The sequence below is a fragment of the Zootermopsis nevadensis genome, unplaced genomic scaffold (assembly GCF_977971745.1).
Source record: "Zootermopsis nevadensis isolate Lab colony 2312 unplaced genomic scaffold, Znev_1.0 Znev_ptg000002l, whole genome shotgun sequence".
NCBI classification, from domain to species: domain Eukaryota; kingdom Metazoa; phylum Arthropoda; class Insecta; order Blattodea; family Termopsidae; genus Zootermopsis; species Zootermopsis nevadensis.
This window is the reverse complement of record NW_028259134.1, coordinates 23,364,836-23,384,100: the sequence shown is the minus strand read 5'-3', so window position 1 is coordinate 23,384,100 and position 19,265 is coordinate 23,364,836. Positions and strand designations below refer to the sequence as shown.

Genomic DNA, 19,265 nt, shown 5'->3' with positions numbered 1-19,265 from the left:
AATTTAGGGGATTGAAGACGGCCTACTTTAGTGAGCACCACATTGCATAATTTAGGGGGTAGAAGACGGCCTACTTTAGTGAGCACCACAGTACGTAATTTAGGGGGTAGAAGACGGCCTACTTTAGTGAGCACCACAGTACATAATTTAGGGGGTAGAAGACGGCCTACTTTAGTGAGCACCACAGTACGTAATTTAGGGGATTGAAGACGGCCTACTTTAGTGAGCACCACATTGCATAATTTAGGGGGTAGAAGACGGCCTACTTTAGTGAGCACCACAGTGCATAATTTAGGGGGTAGAAGACGGCCTACTTTAGTGAGCACCACAGTACATAATTTAGGGGGTAGAAGACGGCCTACTTTAGTGAGCACCACACTACATAATTTAGGGGGTAGAAGACGGCCTACTTTAGTGAGCACCACAGTACATAATTTAGGGGGTAGAAGACTGCCTACTTTAGTGAGCACCACAATTCATAATTTAGGGGGTAGAAGACTGCCTAGTTTAGTGAGCACCACATTGCATAATTTAAGGGGAAGAAGACGGCCTAGTTTAGTGAGCACCACATTGCATAATTTAGGGGGTAGAAGACTGTCTACTTTAGTGAGCACCGCATTGCATAATTTAGGGGGTAGAAGACTGCCTAGTTTAGTGAGCACCACAATTCATAATTTAGGGGGTAGAAGACTGTCTACTTTAGTGAGCACCGCATTGCATAATTTAGGGGGTAGAAGACTGCCTAGTTTAGTGAGCACCACAATTCATAATTTAGGGGGTAGAAGACTGTCTACTTTAGTGAGCACCACAATTCATAATTTAGGGGGTAGAAGACTGCCTAGTTTAGTGAGCACCACATTGCATAATTTAAGGGGAAGAAGACGGCCTAGTTTAGTGAGCACCACATTGCATAATTTAGGGGGTAGAAGACTGTCTACTTTAGTGAGCACCGCATTGCATAATTTAGGGGGTAGAAGACGGCCTACTTTAGTGAGCACCGCATTGCATAATTTAGGGGGTAGAAGACGGCCTACTTTAGTAAGCACCACAGTACATAATTTAGGGGGTAGAAGACGGCCTACTTTAGTGAGCACCACATTGCATAATTTAGGGGGTAGAAGACTGCCGATGTTAGTGTGCACCACATTGCCTAATTTAGGGGGTAGAAGACTGCCTAGTTTAGTGAGCACCACAGTACATAATTTAGGGGGTAGAAGACGGCCTACTTTAGTGAGCACCACAGTACGTAATTTAGGGGATTGAAGACGGCCTACTTTAGTGAGCACCACATTGCATAATTTAGGGGGTAGAAGACGGCCTACTTTAGTGAGCACCACAGTACGTAATTTAGGGGGTAGAAGACGGCCTACTTTAGTGAGCACCACAGTACGTAATTTAGGGGATTGAAGACGGCCTACTTTAGTGAGCACCACATTGCATAATTTAGGGGGTAGAAGACGGCCTACTTTAGTGAGCACCACAGTGCATAATTTAGGGGGTAGAAGACGGCCTACTTTAGTGAGCACCACAGTACATAATTTAGGGGGTAGAAGACGGCCTACTTTAGTGAGCACCACACTACATAATTTAGGGGGTAGAAGACGGCCTACTTTAGTGAGCACCACAGTACATAATTTAGGGGGTAGAAGACTGCCTACTTTAGTGAGCACCACATTGCATAATTTAGGGGGCACAAGAGTGCCGGTGATAGGGCGCACTAAGTGCGTGTTTTAAGGGGCCGTACAATATTTATTTTGAGGGGTATTTTATTACTGATTTTGGGGGGTTAATTTAGGTGATGCTAGCGTGTATTATGGGGGCAGATTTTATGATTAAGTATATTGACGATATTAGGGTTATTTTTAAAGCTGCCTCATTCCCCTGTATTATCTGATATTTATTATGAGTCGATTCAAAATTCAGTCTGAGTGGCCAGCCCATCGTAATATTTCTGACTTCTCTATCACCTTCAAGGTAGAACGTTTAAGCAACTGAATAGTTTGGCTTCAATCACCTGCTAACTAACACGACGAATTCCGAGGTAAAGTAACTGGAGAGTTATAGCAGTGGTAGGTAGGTTCGCAGTGTGTGGTTCGCGAGTTTTTCATCGTATTCTTATGGTAGTCAGTGCATTCCGTCGATTGATCGATCTTTCGTCCAACGAAGCGTTGTTAAAATCGTTGCCATCACGAGTTATAACAGAGCCTATTAATCGCCAGATTTCGTGTTCGTGGTTACGAATTTTAAGCCTTTATCCGTTCGCCTTCGTCTCCCTTGTGAAAAGTGTTGTGTCCAGTGAATTCAAGGCTGTCTTAAGTGTCTGTGGTGCAGTGAAGTTTAGTGTTGTGCTGTGTTCTTCTGTGTCAACGGATTCAGCGTACTCAACGAAGACTCCAGCTGCAGACGCCGATCGAACGATATCTTCTAGAGGAGCAACGCGTACTTCGTAACGTAGAAACGATTTTTTATTTTACTAATCCGTAGGTTAAGGCCCCATTCGCTTTCGGATGGGATTTGCTTTTTTCCAGGTCATCAGGCATCGACACGGTCTTATCACGTCAGTCCGACCCCAGGCTGGTCGTGGTATCAACTGAGGACCGTGTCTTTTTGATTTCGTTAATGTTTTCTGCTCTTGTTTCAGACTGTAAAGTGAACTCATGATTCAGCATAGAGAAAGACTTAGAACGTTGTTACATTGAAGATTCGCGTTATGCGAGCGAATAATAATGATAGTCACGTGACAACAACGCGCATTCAGGGACGTCTTCGTTTTACGTGGCGTTTTAATTCCGCGAATTTCCGTAGGCGTTAGGATTTTGCGAGAATCAAAACTTCGTTGCGTAATATTATTTTTAAGAAATCGATTTTGGATTGTTTGTTGTCGCCATACTTCGTTTACACAGGCATAATTCGTCGACGACTTTTTTGCGTAAGCATTAAGGAGAATCTTTTATAGGGCCTATTTATCGTCGCTTTGTTTTATAATCGAAAGTTTCGTCCGTCCGAAACGAGAGACGCAATTCGCAAAAGAGAAGAGAATAATTTTTTTAAATTTCTCTTCAAATGATTGTCTTTTCATTTTTGGTAATATTTTATTAATATTAATATTTTAATCTTCACTGAGTTGTGCTACTTAATGTGGACAACTCAAATGCATCAGAAGACTGATCAGGAGTACCAACTGCACAGTTAAGTATTTTCCTTTGTCTTTGTTAATTAACATTTGTTTGTTGCTGTTTTTACAGGAGACGTTTCGTTTGTTTGTTTGTTTCAGGTCCCGCTCACGTCCTGTGCCTCAACGTGGCGAGCGGGTGAAACAAAGAACGGTGCATTCCCGAAATTGTAGTCGGGTCGAATCTGTGCGCTCGGCAGCCATTGCCTGTATTTTTCCTCCGGGTTGTAGAGTTGGAAGGGGCAGCTGGTGGGACGTTCAATCACTGCTCCCTAGCGGCAGAACTTTGCATCTCGCTGTTTGTATGTGACCACGAGTTCTGGACGTGGGCTAAACGCACAGATTCGCCCCAGACTGCAGTTCATTGACTGAAACCCCCCCCCCCCCATTTTGGTCATAGTTTTTGCTTTGTGTATGGTTATAATTCCTGAAGGGCACATTCTAATTGGCTTTGAAACTTTTTAATCTAATTCATTAAGAATGCTAAACGCCTATTGGTTGAGTCTTTCGAGTCTGTCGATCGATTTTCTCAGGATGAAATTTTTTCCCCGTTGGTGGTAGGAATTTTAAGATTTGGTATTTATCTCCGTTACAAAAATCTCTCCACCGATTTTAATTTCATCAACTACTTTTTATTTTGCTTACAATTTTCTTGCATGTCGATTAGACTGAAATGTTTGTCTCGATGTAATCAGAGGAGAGGGGAAAAGAATGTGATGAAATGAAAGATATTTTGGCATATCAGTGAATTGCAATCATACATTTTCATTCAAATTTCTGTTGTCAGTAAATTTAGTTATTTGAAATCAGAAAATGCGGGAATGCATCGTTCCTTGGCCAAACAGGATAATTTTTTTATATAAATTCCAATTTTCAATAATTTCCATGCTCCCCCCACCCCCGAACGATTGGCTACTTAAAATGTTAAGGACAATCCCGACCTGCGTCACAGTCACGTGACACCTCCTGTGTGGTCCGTGTTGGTGATTCCCGACCTTCCATTCATTGCTGCTTGTTATTTGTTGTTCATTTCCTGTGCATTTTGCCAACAAAATGAGTTTAACGCCGAGGCACAAGTGCAAAGGATTCCGTAAACAGAATTCTGTATTACGTTTCAGGTCCTCGTGGATCCACATTACACGTTTTCGTGATCTGCATTTCGGCACAACCTCGGATGGCCACACAGCGCTAAAGTAGATGGAATATGGTGATTTGTGATGATTGGATACGTTTTATATTGGTGTCTGTTGGCTTATTTAATGACCTCAAATCATAGATGTGATGTGTAACTGATAGCTGGGGAGGAAAAGATGATAAGGAAATTTTGGTAATTGTTTTTTGTAAAATTCCCCCCCCCCCCAAGTATATGTCATGAAGGGGCTTTTTTTTAAAAAAATGTAGCTGTGTAGTTCCTGAATGTGAAAAATGTTTATGGTGAAATTTGTAGATCGTAATGAAAGATACAGGCGTGTATAAGTTTAATTAAGAGGTTCTGCCCTATGAATAAAATAAGTCTAAACATACATTGGGGATAGTTTGAACAATATTGACCACAAATAGTCAGTACTGTAGATTTCTGATTGTGAATTTTAATGAAATGTTATCAGTCAAAGAAATCAAATATTTGGACAAAAAGAGATTTTTTCATGTTATCTTGCTTCAAGCGAAATATAATTTGTAATTAAACATCGAACACCGAATTACTTTTGAAAGGTCGGAGCAGGGCATTTATCGAGTAAGTTTTGGTCGATTTTCTGTGGTCGATATTTGTCGTCTCTCTCTCTCTCTCTCTCTGTATTTATATATAGTTTGTAGAGTACCCAGTAGATGTCAGAGCAAGTTATTTTCAGTACGAAACCACGTTTCTCCTTTCTCGTGCCACATTTTGAATTTGAAGTTTTTGTTCTAGGAAAGAATTAACAGTCTGCCCACTTTTCGCAGACGTGTCTTAATTTATTCTGCCAATTTGCGTGTTGGGTATAAGCTGTTTCAAATATCGGTCAGAGGTCAACAACCTATGGTCCGAAGGTCGCATGTGGCCCCTCGCAACTTTTTTGTACTGTCCGTCACATGACACTGGAATATCCAATGGGAGAAGGGCAAACATTTTCTGCTCCCGAAGAGAATATTTATATAAATATAAATACGTTATCCGAGAATTCAGGCAGACAATATGAAAATCACTGAGGTACCAATAACTAAAGTTTTATAACATTGAAAAATGGCTTTAAATGAAGAGTCTACGCTATGATGCTTCTGTTTCGAAGTGAATTTGAGCTGTTCTCTTCGTGTTAGAGAAATAAATTCGCTTGCTGTCTCACTACAAGACATTGAAGTAAACAGCTGATTCGGTCCGCGTGGTAGAGAGAAGGTTACTGACTCCTGACGTCACAGTCTCGGTCAGTATTGATTATTTTTGAAGCTTGTTTGTAGTTAGCAGGTGGCGAGCTACGTATTGGAACACGACGACTTCCCACAGCGGATCAGATGTCTATCTGTTGCATAACGTAGACATTTTAAAGGAGAGCTGACAGGAACACGGTTCGTGTAACAAGTTTTTAGAGGAAACTTTCTACTGCGCCTGAGATAGTGAAAGTATTCGTTTTATGTCATTGTAATTCGTCTTGGAAACAAGGATTTTTTTTTTTATCCGGTCTGCATAGACTTGTTTCGGTGGTCAGTTAACAGCTGTACCACTCAGTTCGCGTCTGAATACGGCTTACCGTAGATTGGAGTGTTCAGGATCTACCTAGCAGCTCGTAACTTAAAATGGGTTGGATGTCAGGTGTTCGATATACGACAGACGCGAATTTGTCATCCGTGTCCAGCCCGTGAAACTTTCACGAACGTTCTATTATGACGTCGCATAGAATACTTTCAGACTGTACAAACAATTTCCTTTGGACGTTGCATTCGACAAATGCGTTTGAATAACAAAAATTTTAAGGGATTTAAGTAACGAATTGGCCTCTATAATAACACTCAGACACTTTGACGACTTATGTGACAGTCTAACGCCGTGGAGAATCTGATAGTCGCTTATCTGGTGAAGATATTTGACACGACTTTTACGAAATCAGAAGATTCAGAAGAAGAGCTCGCCATTGGTTCGTCTGCTGAATCCATTTGGCATCCTTTGGGATCCATATTAATATTATCCTCACATCTACTTCTAGGTCTTCCAAGTTACTCCTTTTCTGAGTTTGGGATTACAATCTTACAGGGTATTTCTTACCTCCCTATGCGCGCTACATGCCCCACCCAACCCATCCTCCTTGGATCGTCTCATTACGTGAGTGTGTCAAATGTCCAAATATTTTCCTCAGCGCCCTCGTCTCAGAAGCAACTCAGGCCATGTTCTTGCGTGGCGTGTTAAGTGATCGCTAATATAAACTATTACTTAAGGGGTGTAAAAATGTTTTAATGATGACGATAACCTGGTTCTTACGTCACGATAAAACGGGAGTATTGTTTAGGAATTACAATGAACTTTGTAATCGTGATAACGAACCGAAACGAAATTAGATTGTAGTGCCTGAGAAAGCTCACGAAAACACGGCAGTAATTGTGGCTGGCGTCCTTCGGAATGCGAAGGTATCCCGGGTTTGAAGTCGCCGGCCAGACTGTTTAAAACAGCGGAATTCTGCAACGAAACTTCTGTCATAAAATAGCCACATTTTTAATAACAATAATGAATATAATTATTAAAATAAAATAGATAAGGATCCTGGGTTATAGTGCCGTGTCATCTCGTAGTTTTCTGACGTTTCGTAAGCACTGTATGCATCCGTCATTGCCATGATTATGATGGGTGGAGGCAGCAAGTACCTCCGAAACGTCGGTAAACTCGGAGCAGACTACACGGTTCTACAACACCGAAGACAGCGCCAAAACCTCAAATCGTCTTAAATAAAAATCTGTTTATGAAAGGCGAGAGAGCGGAACTGGAAGGATTGTGGGGGGGGGGGGAGGAGGAGGAGGATATTTTTTGATGCGATGAAGATTACCTTCGCCAGGGACTAACCGATTTCTCCCCCTCCGCTGAGCTGCGGGTGAAATTGGTTTTTTATGAAAGTGTTTTATCAGACGACAGCTGAGGTAGCAGACAGTCGTCGGTCAGACCTGGCGCTGTGCTAACCGAATGTACTAAGTCAGTGTTACGCGTACGGATACAAGAAAATAGGGTTAACATATTTTTGAATGCAGTGTTCTGTGAAACGAAATACGAGATGCGAGTAAGACGACGTGCATTCTCAAGTGATTTGGTTACAGTTCTATCCCCGACAGAGTCAATATCAAACCAGGACTTTTCTTTTAAATGTCCCTAGATCACCGCGTCCTATGGAATTCATCGTGACGTATTTTCATTGGACTAATTCATTGTGATTTCTGTGTCAGTAGTGACCGGGTTTTTTTTACCAACATGGAGGCAGGGACTTATTCTGAAGGGTCGGATAATGTGGTGGTGGTCGCAGCGAAGCACATCGGGACTTTGGGAAAAACTGCGTTAATACGAACAATCTTAGGACTGAACGCTTCAGGGTCAAATGGGGTGGTAAACGCGTCTCCGATCTGCCAGGTAGACGCAGTTCCTTCAATGCAAGAATATTACAAAGGTATGTACGTTCATGATTAAACTGACCCGTTAGACGTTACTCACGAGATTTGTCGCTTAGAATGACCGTTCTGAATAAGCTAAGGATTTAAGTATTATTTTTATTTGTTTGGTTTGTTAAGCCAACGCCGTGGAAATGCGTATGGCTGTTGGAGGTTAAGTTCCACGCATTCTGAATGAGGACACGGTACATGGGATGAGGTGGAGGACCCCAGAGGAGTCTCTGCTGGGAGATAATTGTGCCCCCTGACTTATTTCACTGACTGTATAAGTAATGCGTGTTACATTTTGGCTGTGGGAATAACGAGTGTATGTAATTGACCTTGGCGATGCTCGGTTATGATGTGAGGACAGAAAGGGTTAATCTCTTCATAGGGTGTCGTCGAGTTGTGTTTCAGACACGTGACGAGCTAAGGGGTTCACGACACGTCTCGAGAAGGACCTCGAAAGAGAGAGAGGACTTCCACCTGCCGGTTGAAAGACCACCGAATAACAATGCAGTACCTTTGTCTAGCAAAATTGCAGTCATCTGACGTCATTGCTTTCTGATGACAGTGCAGACATTTTTTCTGACTCAAAATGTCGGACATTTGTTACATTTTTTTTATCTCTACGCGTTGCAACTTCGGTTCACAACGATATATATTAGTTGCCAAACTTGAGGTTATCACCCCCTGTTTCGAATTCAAAAGGTCTCGGGTTTGATTCTCGGCTCGAAAGCAATTTTTTCCTCAGTCCCTCCGGATAGGTTATGTTAGGTTAGTACCACGAATACTTCCTTTCAGATTTTTTCCCCAATTCATCATCCATAGCAGTTCTCTTTTCGACGGTATAAAATCTTGCAGATTGACAAAGCATCGTTAAATAGACGAGGGGACACAGAGGGATCACCACTAACGCATACAGTGTTTATAAATTTAGTGTTAGTTGTGTGTTCAGGGGGGGGGGGGCACGATGTACGCCGAGTGACGTCTCTTGGTTTTACTCAGCCTCTCTACGCGGATTTGCAGGATAGTGAGTGCGCTCATCGTCCTTCATGATCCAGAAGGAAGTTCCAGCCTTGACGAAACAAACAAATTTTCCGTCCGTAGATTCTGACAGTTTTGTAACAAAGTAACACGTGGGGTTAAGACGGCTGGAACGCGAATTTTACGTTCTCGTGGTTTATTTTATGACGATGTCGAATGGTAGGACGATTAGTGAATGGGAGGGGATCTGAAAGGAAGTAGTCTTGGCCCAGTTTAAGGCTGTCCCCTGGCATTTGTGGGGGGGAGGGGGGTTTGTGATGACGTGGTAACCCGCGAGGTCCAGTGGGGCACAAATACAAGGATTTGGATGTTCGATGCCGAGGATAACAGCTGGGCAAAATTGTAGGATGACGAAATGTGGGCTTCAGTTTTCTGTGAAACCTTTCTGGAAGGCGTTAGGTTAGACTGCACGCAACACAAACGTAGTGCAAGTTGTGTTGAGAGGAACAGGAGCCGAAAGCAGCGATTATTTCCTTAAACAAGGTTAACCAGTTGATCTTTGTAATGGTGGAGTGTAGTGTTTTCTTCGCGGTACGGACTGAATTCTTAAGTTTCATTTGAAAGAGCTTCGGCTCCAAAGGTTAATTAGCGTTTTAGTCGTATTATTTCCTTAAACAAGGTTAACCAGTTGATCTTTGTAATGGTGGAGTGTAGTGTTTTCTTCGCGGTACGGACTGAATTCTTAAGTTTCATTTGAAAGAGCTTCGGCTCCAAAGGTTAATTAGCGTTTTAGTCGTATTATTTCCTTAAACAAGGTTAACCAGTTGATCTTTGTAATGGTGGAGTGTAGTGTTTTCTTCGCGGTACGGACTGAATTCTTAAGTTTCATTTGAAAGAGCTTCGGCTCCAAAGGTTAATTAGCGTTTTAGTCGTATTATTTCCTTAAACAAGGTTAACCAGTTGATCTTTGTAATGGTGGAGTGTAGTGTTTTCTTCGCGGTACGGACTGAATTCTTAAGTTTCATTTGAAAGAGCTTCGGCTCCAAAGGTTAATTAGCGTTTTAGTCGTATTATTTCCTTAAACAGCGTTAACCAGCTGATCTTTGTAATGATGAAGTGTTGTGTTTTCTTCGCGGTACGGACTGAAATAATATTTTGGCAATATTCGAGCAAAAGGGATTTAAGATCGTTCTAGACGTCTCCAGGCCCTCAGGCCAAAGGACCAAAACAGAAACAAAATCCGAAACTGATTAACAGAAGCTAATTGATAAATCTGCAAAAGTTGTCATCAGGTAGTAACTAAGTTTCTAAAGTAACCTCCGTGGGCCTCGGTAAGACCTACAAATCATTTTTGAAATCGAATGAATTAATGATATTCAATTTATTGAAAACGATTCTAACGTATTCATGGAGGTCTACCTCATTTCCCCAATACGCCTTTTGAAGACTGGAGCCGACGTTCAAACTCATGTTTGCATTTTTTATTTTACAGAGGCTGTAAAGACAAAACACTAACGTTAGTCATTACGTCAGAGAACTTGCCACGTTTTATTTTATCTGAGCTTTCTCTTTGTGCGAGTCTTTTGATGTAAATGGCTGCGTTATACCGCCGTGTTAGCCTAACCCAACTTTCTCTCCAATCGCCTTATTCACTGGCGGAAGAAGGTGCTGTAACACTGCGAAGTACAATACTTTCACTTTCTCGTCATTCATGTTCCGTGTTAAGACATACGTACGCACGTAACTGCAGAATTCGTCGCTTGACTCCAGGTGACATCTTCAGGGCAGGGCGGTATTTATTAACCTTTATTTTCCACTCGCGGTCCGCCAGGTTATAACTAAGGACAGTTCATTCAAACTTCGTGACAGTTTATTAAAATTTGACAATTGCCTTTCGACAATGACGGGACAATCTAAGGCAATACTTTGAAAATTATATTTTATGCAACACGCATAACTCAAAATTATTACTAATCTTCGCAGAATTAAATAATATAATACGACTGATGTACTGTAATCTCTGACACAGTCTAAAAGTGAGGTTATAATAAATATACTTAGTAATTCTCCTTTAATAGCATTGCCTTGACAACGGTTATAACGACATAAATGTTTATAAATCATTTCACGCAAGGTCGAAAATACTTCAACGTCAGGAAATGATAACCGACCAACACGGAAGATTTTTTATGAAACTTGTCAGTCTCGGTCTCCGGGTTGAAATTTGAATTTGTGGAAGCGGGAATGCTAACCACTTGGTTTCGCAGTTTGGCGTGATATTGGTGTTGAAACAAGATAAAGATCAAAGCACAGCATTGTCTCTCGTTGTCTAGAGTTTGCGTTGTTCAACAAGACACACTCTGCGACACAGAACTTTATTTTAAAAGTAACGTTTTAAGTATTACTTAACTTATTATGAATCTGTCGTGGGTGAAAAACTAGGATTACATTTTATTGCTTTGAACTGTGAGTACGCAGTTTTCTGAAATAGTAGCTGTTTATTTTGAAAAAAAACCCTAAGAAAGCCACAAATACATCGTGTTAAGAAATGCAGAGTTATTTAATATCAAAGCAGGTGGTACGTATAATTAATACTGTTTTAATTTTCATAAATGTCTCAGTGCCACTGTTGAATTTAACCGCCCTGAAGCTACTCGTGCTTTGATTTTCTGTTTTTACAAACATTCTTTTAAGTATTTTGTTTTAAAATTATTAAATGTTTATAAAATATACCAGACTAGACAATGTCAAGCATAATATAATATAATGAATAATCGATTCATTGCGTCCAAGGTGCATGAGCTTGGAACTCACTTTCTGTAGAGGGAACTTACGTGACCTGACAGTGATTTCTAGCGGAAATTGGCGCCATCATTTCAACGCCAGTTTCTGGCTCGTGTGTTGACTTGTAATTAATCTCTAGATTTCACGGCTACAGTTTAATGCCCAGTGGTAAATATATATACCACATACTTTAAAATCAAGTATCTCTGCGCTTTGTCCACAAAATGTATCTGCGTGTTTCGTGTGAATCTGATTATAAACAGCGATTATTTCCTTAAACAGCGTTAATCAGTTGATCTTTGTATTGGTGAAGTGTAGTGTTTTCTTCACGGTACGGACTGGATTCTTAAGTTTCATTTAAAAGAGCTTCGGCTCCAAAGGTTAATTAGCGTTTTAGTCGTATTATTTCCTTAAACAAGGTTAACCAGTTGATCTTTGTAATGGTGAAGTGTAGTGTTTTCTTCGCGGTACGGACTGGATTCTTAAGTTTCATTTGAAAGAGCTTCGGCTCCAAAGGTTAATTAGCGTTTTAGTCGTATTATTTCCTTAAACAGCGTTAATCAGTTGATCTTTGTAATGGTGAAGTGCTGTGTTTTCTTCGCGGTACGGACTGGATTTTTTAATATTATTCAGACGAGCTTCGACTTTAAAGGGTTAAACTGTTTTAATAACACTAATCATGAAATTATTAAAACGTGTCTGTACAGCGAACCATAATTAAAATTAGTGTAGACTGTTGTAATCAGCTGCCCTTGTAACCTACTTGTGTCGCACCTTGTATGGAGGTTTCTAAGTTCGAAAACAAATAAAATGTTCCGTTTTAATTTCAGTTCCTATCGACAGAATATGGTTTACGTAATCCATAAATTATTTAAAGAAAAGTGTAACTTCCTGTACTGAATCTTACCATTTTCATTGTGTGTCATAAACAAGGACAATTTCTTGAAGAGAAAATTTTACATAGGAATAATTCATATTTGATCTTCAACAGCATGTTCCTAAATTTTTGTAGAACACAAAGGACAAAGATCTACATGGATAGTCTATACATATTTAATTATTTTGTAATTACCGTTTTGATAATGCGTTTACTATAAATAGTTTTTGATTAATTGATTGTTAGCTTATGGCCTTATGTTGTGACTGCGTGCGGGAAGGAATTAATAATTCTCGCCTTAACCTACATTTTGTGTTATAAACGCCTACTAACAGACATCCTTCATATGTCTTTCAAGCGTTGTAAATTTAGATTTTTATTAGAATATTATTTGCAGTCAAAATGAAAGTTGAAGATTTCTGTCTTCTGGGTTATTGCGCTGTGTAGTCTGGTCGATGTTAACCAACGTTTCAGAGGTCATACTGCCTCCGTCATCAGGGCGATGAATATGCCATATGGCATATTCATGAATATGCCATATGGCATATTCATCGCCCTGATGACGGAGGCAGTATGACCTCTGAAACGTTGGTTAACATCGACCAGACTACACAGCGCAATAACCCAGAAGACAGAAATCTTCATACTCACTGCTGTGAGAACCTCAAGTCTTACAAAATGAAAGTTATTTAGATTAAAGAAAAAGAACTTGTCAACAAGTGAATTATTTTTTTGTTGGGATATTCTGTGTGTGTGTGTGTGTGTCAGTTTCTCCGTTGGTTGGTTAGCAGATCACATTTTGTGTTTGCATTACGACACACCGGAAATATTCTCAGCGGTCGCTGTGTTCAAGGCGCGATCACATAATCGTCGTCGCATTAGTTAATCCGCGGTCTCGGGTGGTGTTAGTTGTAAATCTCAAAGGAACGGCTCCACGTGTTAGTTCAACATGAAACGTGAATCAAGACGTAGCTGAAGCGAAGTCCACGGACTACGGAGAATGGAGGAGTCGGGTAAGACGCGGCTCCTGAAAGATATACAACACCGCATTAGCGGGCGGAGGAGAGTTGAGAGCCAGCTTGTGGGGAGGGGGTGGAGTGGGGAGTATTCTGAAGCGAGTTAAGTAACTGTCAGGGAATGAACTTAAATGTACCAATTTTTTTTTAAAACATTTTAAGCCTTGACGATGGAGGCAATATATATATCCGAAACGTTGACATCTATAGAATAGTCTACACGGCGCTAAAACCCAGGACATTATCACATCATCCTCACCACCGTGAAAAACTCAAATCTTATATGTACACGAATTTCATTATCATAATTGATACACGATATTCTGCAGGCAGTTTCTAGTTCCCAAAATATGACGGAATGCAAATGCGACAGCAAATTTTATTTCTTAAATTTTTTTTATGGTTTTCAGGTTCATTTGATGTTGTTCTCAGTAAATCAGATTGTTTCTTTAGTACCGGGTTTGGAACTGACCACCGATGCTGATGTCAAGAATGCGTGGAGTTTAACCTCCGCCCTCCCATACGTCTTCACGGCGTCACTGGACCACTGAACTCTTGAGCAATGGCTTCTAATAGATGTGCTTGTTTCAGCGATCAATGTGTTAGGCATCACGCTGTTTACAGTAGGCGGTGCGTCTGTCCTGTTCATATTGCTCCTATATGTAGACACCCTGCATCACATCATGAAGAACGCGCCTCCTCTAGTCAAGACGCACTCCGCGTTTGTGCTGAGTGTTTACCCGGTGAGTTACACGTGAGGTCACAGCTTACTACATAACGCAAAGCCCCGATGAGAGACCGCGTAATAACAGAAGAGGGCACGTAACATTTCAGGCTCTGCACCAAATATTTTACGATGATTAACAATTCTGATGTAGCCACTGGAGGAGAAGTCTTAAAATTGCTAAACCTCGCATCACTCCTGAGTCATCTGACTACATTTCACATCTTCACAAACTTTATATCGCAAATCTGCTTTATTTTTGTATGCTGGGGGTCTCAAAACACAGCTACAAGAAATAATTTTATCTTCCCCCTCCCCCTCAACTCCCCACCATTTTATGAAGAATACATATACGAGGTGCGATCGGAAGGTTTCCAGACTGCGCGTATAAAAACCCGTACACTTATCTCAGGTATTAAATTCATCCATCACCCTCGAAGTAGTTCCCCTGGGAGTGAACACAACGATCCCAGCGCCGCTGCCAAGCCTGGAAGCATCCCTGGAAATCTTTCTTTGTCACTCCCAGGGGAACTACTTCGAGGGTGATGGGTGAATTTAATACCTGAGATAAGTGTACGGGTTTTTGTACGCGCAGTCTGGAAACTTTCCGATCGCACCTCGTATAAGAAATGTATGCAAAATATTTGTGAGAAACTCGAGGAAAAAGTCCACTAGGGAGACATGGGAACAGATGGGAGTACAAAAGTAAAGTGGATTTTAATACATGAAGGTGTTGACAGAATTCAGCTGACTCATGACTGTCTCCATGGCAACCCTCGTAACGATGTTGATTGCCGTAACCTAGAAATTGTTGACCTCACCTGCTCAAGACCCCGTGCCATGGAGTTGAGTAGTCGTCTGAGTAACTAACAAAGGAGTTAGAGATTTTAACAGAAGTGAGTCTAAAATGCTGTGCAAGTTACAGGTGGTAGCCGTGGCCACGTACTGCGCAATCGTCGTCCCTAGGGCGCAACTGCTGGCCGAGGCCGTCACTCAAGGCGTGTTCATGGCCGCGTTGTATCAGCTGTTCTGCTTGCTGGTTGCATACTGCGGAGGGGAAGCCGAACTCATTCGAAGGGTGAAACCCAATTCTCTGAACCCGCGGGTTGCCCCTTGCTGTTGCTACCCCTGCTGCTGTCTGCCCTTCTTGACCGTAGACAAGTACGTGTGAAGAAATTTTTATAAGGAAACAGATTATGTGAATTTAAACTGGTTTGAACTGTCTCAGGACATGTTTATCTACAAAAAAAATTGTTACTAAACACAGGCGCCAAAAAAAATATAAGATTTTGATTTCTTATTGCAGGAAACATGTTCGGTACCTTCGATTATTGATTCTGCAGTTGCCAATTGTTCAGGGGTTGGTATACATGGTTCTGCTGGTCATGTGGGCTGAGGAAGAGGTAAACTTAGCATGGTTGCCAACATTCTACTGCCCTCCAAATATTATGTCGAAGTCAGCTCTGACTTAGTAGATTTTTCTTAAATGACCTCATATTTGTCTATCCATTTGGCTAGTAATGAGAAGTTGACAAAGTTAAAAGTTTATTAAAATTGATCTGTAAATTCAGCAAAATTAAAACTAACCTTATTTTAAAAAAAAATTCGAAAACAAAGTTTATAAAGTTGGAAGTATGTTGTCATAAATTAATGAATCCATTCGACTTTGATTACTGCATATATGTAGTGCTTTGGATTTGATTGGATGTGCCGTATTCATTGAAACTGGCTGTTAGGTTAATAACCCTAAAATAAGGTTAATTAATCCTGGTCTGTGGTAACTTGAAACTCAAAGTGAAATGTATTTGTACAGAGCCTGTATGAGGTCAACTACATGTATCTGCAACCAGTTGTCATCTTGTCGATACTGTTTGGCGTTTGGGGCATAAGTATGACTATCAAAATGCTGAGTGAGGTTCTCAAGGATCACCAATTACAGGCCAAGTTCATGGTACTCCAGATGGTGCTGTTGCTTGCCAAATTCCAGGCACTCACTGCTCGCATAGTCGTATGGGGCGGCCTCATAGCATGCGAGCCCCCCATCACCCCTGCTGTGTATGCAAATTGTAAGTTTCAGCAGCGCGATATGCGGGTTGTTGGGTTATTTAATAACATTTCTTCAGTTTCGCTGGTTATGTAGTGTTCATGAGCAGAATTATTGTGAATCATGAATTTTGAGATGCCCCATGTATCAACGGGGCACCGACCTAACTTTCGTTAGTCTGGTTCGTAAATATTCCATTTATGTCCATGAAAGTACCTGTAATGTTCCGGAGATACTGTTCACACACATTAAAGATACCCCTGGATTATTAATGCTACGACAAACTTAGATATTGGGGTACCCAACAGACAACCAATTACGTGTAACTGGTACATTATTATTGGTTGGTAGAATTTGAAAGTATACTATCACTAACAATTTCAAGGTAAGACCACAACAGCCATTTTCACTCACACGAGAATCACAAACATTCTTTGTACAGAGTGAATCCATTGTTTTACGTTTCACAGTGAAAAATGGAATTTGATGGTATTTGGTGAGTCTAACCCAATAACTGAGACAAATCTTATTTTGATTTTAGTTCGTATTGGCCACTATTATAAACTTTACTTTACATGAAGCTTGAATAAAATTTTATGAATTTTCTAAAAAACATTACTCACCAGTCAGCCTGTATCTGTCTTCTGAGACTGTCTCATTACTTAAACGGTTTCCTCGATGATGTGTGAATAAGTGTCATTTATGGTTAGACTTGGTTTGTTCTCTGAGTGCATGGTCACCACAGATTGCTGGTTTGCCAGGATAAATTCTCTCTGATGTTTTCAGAGACTGTAGTAAAGATGAAAATCTTATCACAGGAGAAGCCGAACTTTCACGTGCTGTGAGTTTTTTTAGGTTATGTTGATGTGAAACAATCTATGTGTGGAGCTTACATATTACTTAAAATGATAAATTGATGGACTTCATAGGCAGTTTCAGTATACTGAGTACAAGGAATTTTATTTCTGGGTGCTCCTGTGTTCAAATCTCATTGTTTCTTGAATACGAAACTTATACCTGTAACCTTAGAAAGTCTTCCATTTCTACTCATGCTGGGAGAAATATTCTCTTTACATTCACATGTTAATGTTATAGATACAGTTTGAAACGAATCTTAAATATGTAAATTATTGGAACACAAATCATTGTTCAAAGATAGTTACCAATATTTATTTATAACAAAAGAACTTTATGAGCACTGATTCTGCAATAAAGATACAATTTTGTTTCCAGTGATCTACAACTCGGCAATGTTGGGCGAGATGGTGATTCTCGGTATCATTGCTCGCCTCCTTTACAAGAAAGAGTTGCCGGACATTGGCCTCACAGAAGTTCCTCAGCCACAGGAAGTCTACGTCTTTACTGACAAATATTACAATATGATACAAAAACTGCCGAAAGACAAATCACTGAAATAATTGGACCAGTACTGCTGAGTCTGCGGAGTTAATTCAGTATCCTGACTGACTCAGTTACCACGAGACATAAGAAAGTGTAACCATGGCTACTTATATAATTACTTAAACTTCACACTTACATCGCTGCGTTAAGAGTCGAAACAGACAATTCCAACAACGACAAAATCAATTTCTGTTTCTAAAAAATTACGTGTGGCAAAGTAATCAGTAACCTTAGCCTGGTTCAGTTTTACTGTATCCTGAAGCCAGTATATGGCTTAAATATGCATTTAAGCGACTATAAGTAGTAAAGTAATTAGTTGATAAATTGCCTCGGTTTAGTCTTGTAATATATGAATTGAACAGCTGAATAGGAGATGGTGGCCAAAAAGGATTCTTGAACTGAGATATTATTTTGTGTATTCTTTATGTTAAAGTCTTTAATTTTGTTGTTAATTGTGTGAAGCATTTTGGTTCTATCGCTAGGCCCAATCAGCCACTTAAATCTCTGTGTTATCGTGCTGGGTGCAGCCAAGGTTCATAATTTAAATGTGATACTTCAAAAACTGGAAGAAAATTTAATAATACTCAGTACGCAGTGAGATTATTTTCAAGGGTTCGGCTAACTGCTGAATATCTCTTGTGTGAAGAAATGGATGATACTCATCAATGAGCACCCACAATTTAAATATGGGTACTTTTTGTTTTGTAACGAGCTTTTCTTAATTCATTTACAAGTTCATAAATAGTGTCTCTATAACATCTGAAATTCACACTACAGTCCTCTCCTTCGGTTTCCCGTAGAACCACTTTTTGCATAGGTAAGCGGACGCTTGTTCCAACGCTCATCGTGCATCTGCAAATTCACCGCAGGACATAACATGACACAAAGATCAGTAAAGGGAGTTAAAGCATCGTGGCATTTGGGGATGTAAGAATTAAGAGGTTAACATGTACTTTTTCCCCTTTGCACAAATTACGAGTTAACGTATTACTGCCAGCATACATTCCAGAAATACAACCAAGTTCATACTTGTATGTAAATTGCATCAAAATCCATTTGGGATGATTATAATAATGTATCGCCTTCTTTGGTTCTTTAATGTCATGCGAAATATATTTTGGTACAGTGTATTTACTAGTATCCGACTTAAGAGCAATTAGTTCATGAATATTTTCACATTCATATGTAAATTTTATGACCGTACGTTTAGTTTTCAAATTCATGTTTGTTACACACTGAACTAATCAAGTTTCCTTTTAGGTCATAGTTTTATTATCAATTATTCTTAAGTACGTTTCCATTGCAGTGCCCAAACATCATCTTGCAGAAACTCAATAAACAAACTTGTATGCAGAAGCTCTGCGCTTTGTTACCCCAATTATTGTAACAGAGGTCCTTTGTGATTTTTTTCAGATTCTCCCAACGAATATAAGGACAGATCCTTCAAATACAGGACTACCACTTCCTTCTCGGTCCATTCCTGCTAAAAATATCCTGCGCAGTTCTTACACGACTATTACTTATGTATTATGTGGTATTACCTACCTGCATTTGCAATGAAATGGGTATCTTTTCCCAGGTGATGTGCATGCGCACATATTTTCTTAGTTACTTGCATTTTAATTGGTTAAAAGATTAAAATGTAAAGCTGTCCCACTACATAC

At 40.2% G+C, this 19,265-nt stretch overlaps 1 protein-coding gene across 2 annotated transcripts; it reads left to right on the top strand.

The window, feature by feature from the left end:
* Positions 1-7,233: 7,233 nt before the first annotated feature.
* Positions 7,234-18,957, top strand: LOC110840394 (organic solute transporter alpha-like protein). 2 transcript variants are annotated; one of them, XM_022085393.2, is made up of 6 exons: positions 7,234-7,788; positions 14,024-14,175; positions 15,082-15,317; positions 15,463-15,559; positions 15,970-16,222; positions 17,434-18,957. In XM_022085393.2, the coding sequence occupies exons 1-6, from the start codon at positions 7,596-7,598 to the stop codon at positions 17,616-17,618; spliced, it is 1,116 nt and encodes a 371-aa protein (XP_021941085.2). In that variant the 5' UTR covers positions 7,234-7,595; the 3' UTR covers positions 17,619-18,957. The 2 variants fall into 2 exon arrangements, with proteins under 2 accessions (XP_021941085.2, XP_021941086.2); XM_022085394.2 differs by lacking the exon at positions 7,234-7,788 and adding an exon at positions 13,148-13,429.
* Positions 18,958-19,265: the final 308 nt, after the last annotated feature.

Coding starts and splice junctions, on each gene's coding strand:
- LOC110840394 (XM_022085393.2), top strand. CDS start 7,596: ATGGAGGCAGGGACTTATTCTGAAGGGTCGGATAATGTGGTGGTGGTC. Junction 14,176..15,081: donor TTGTGCTGAGTGTTTACCCG/GTGAGTTACACG, acceptor TGCAAGTTACAG/GTGGTAGCCGTGGCCACGTA. Junction 16,223..17,433: donor CCCTGCTGTGTATGCAAATT/GTAAGTTTCAGC, acceptor TTTTGTTTCCAG/TGATCTACAACTCGGCAATG.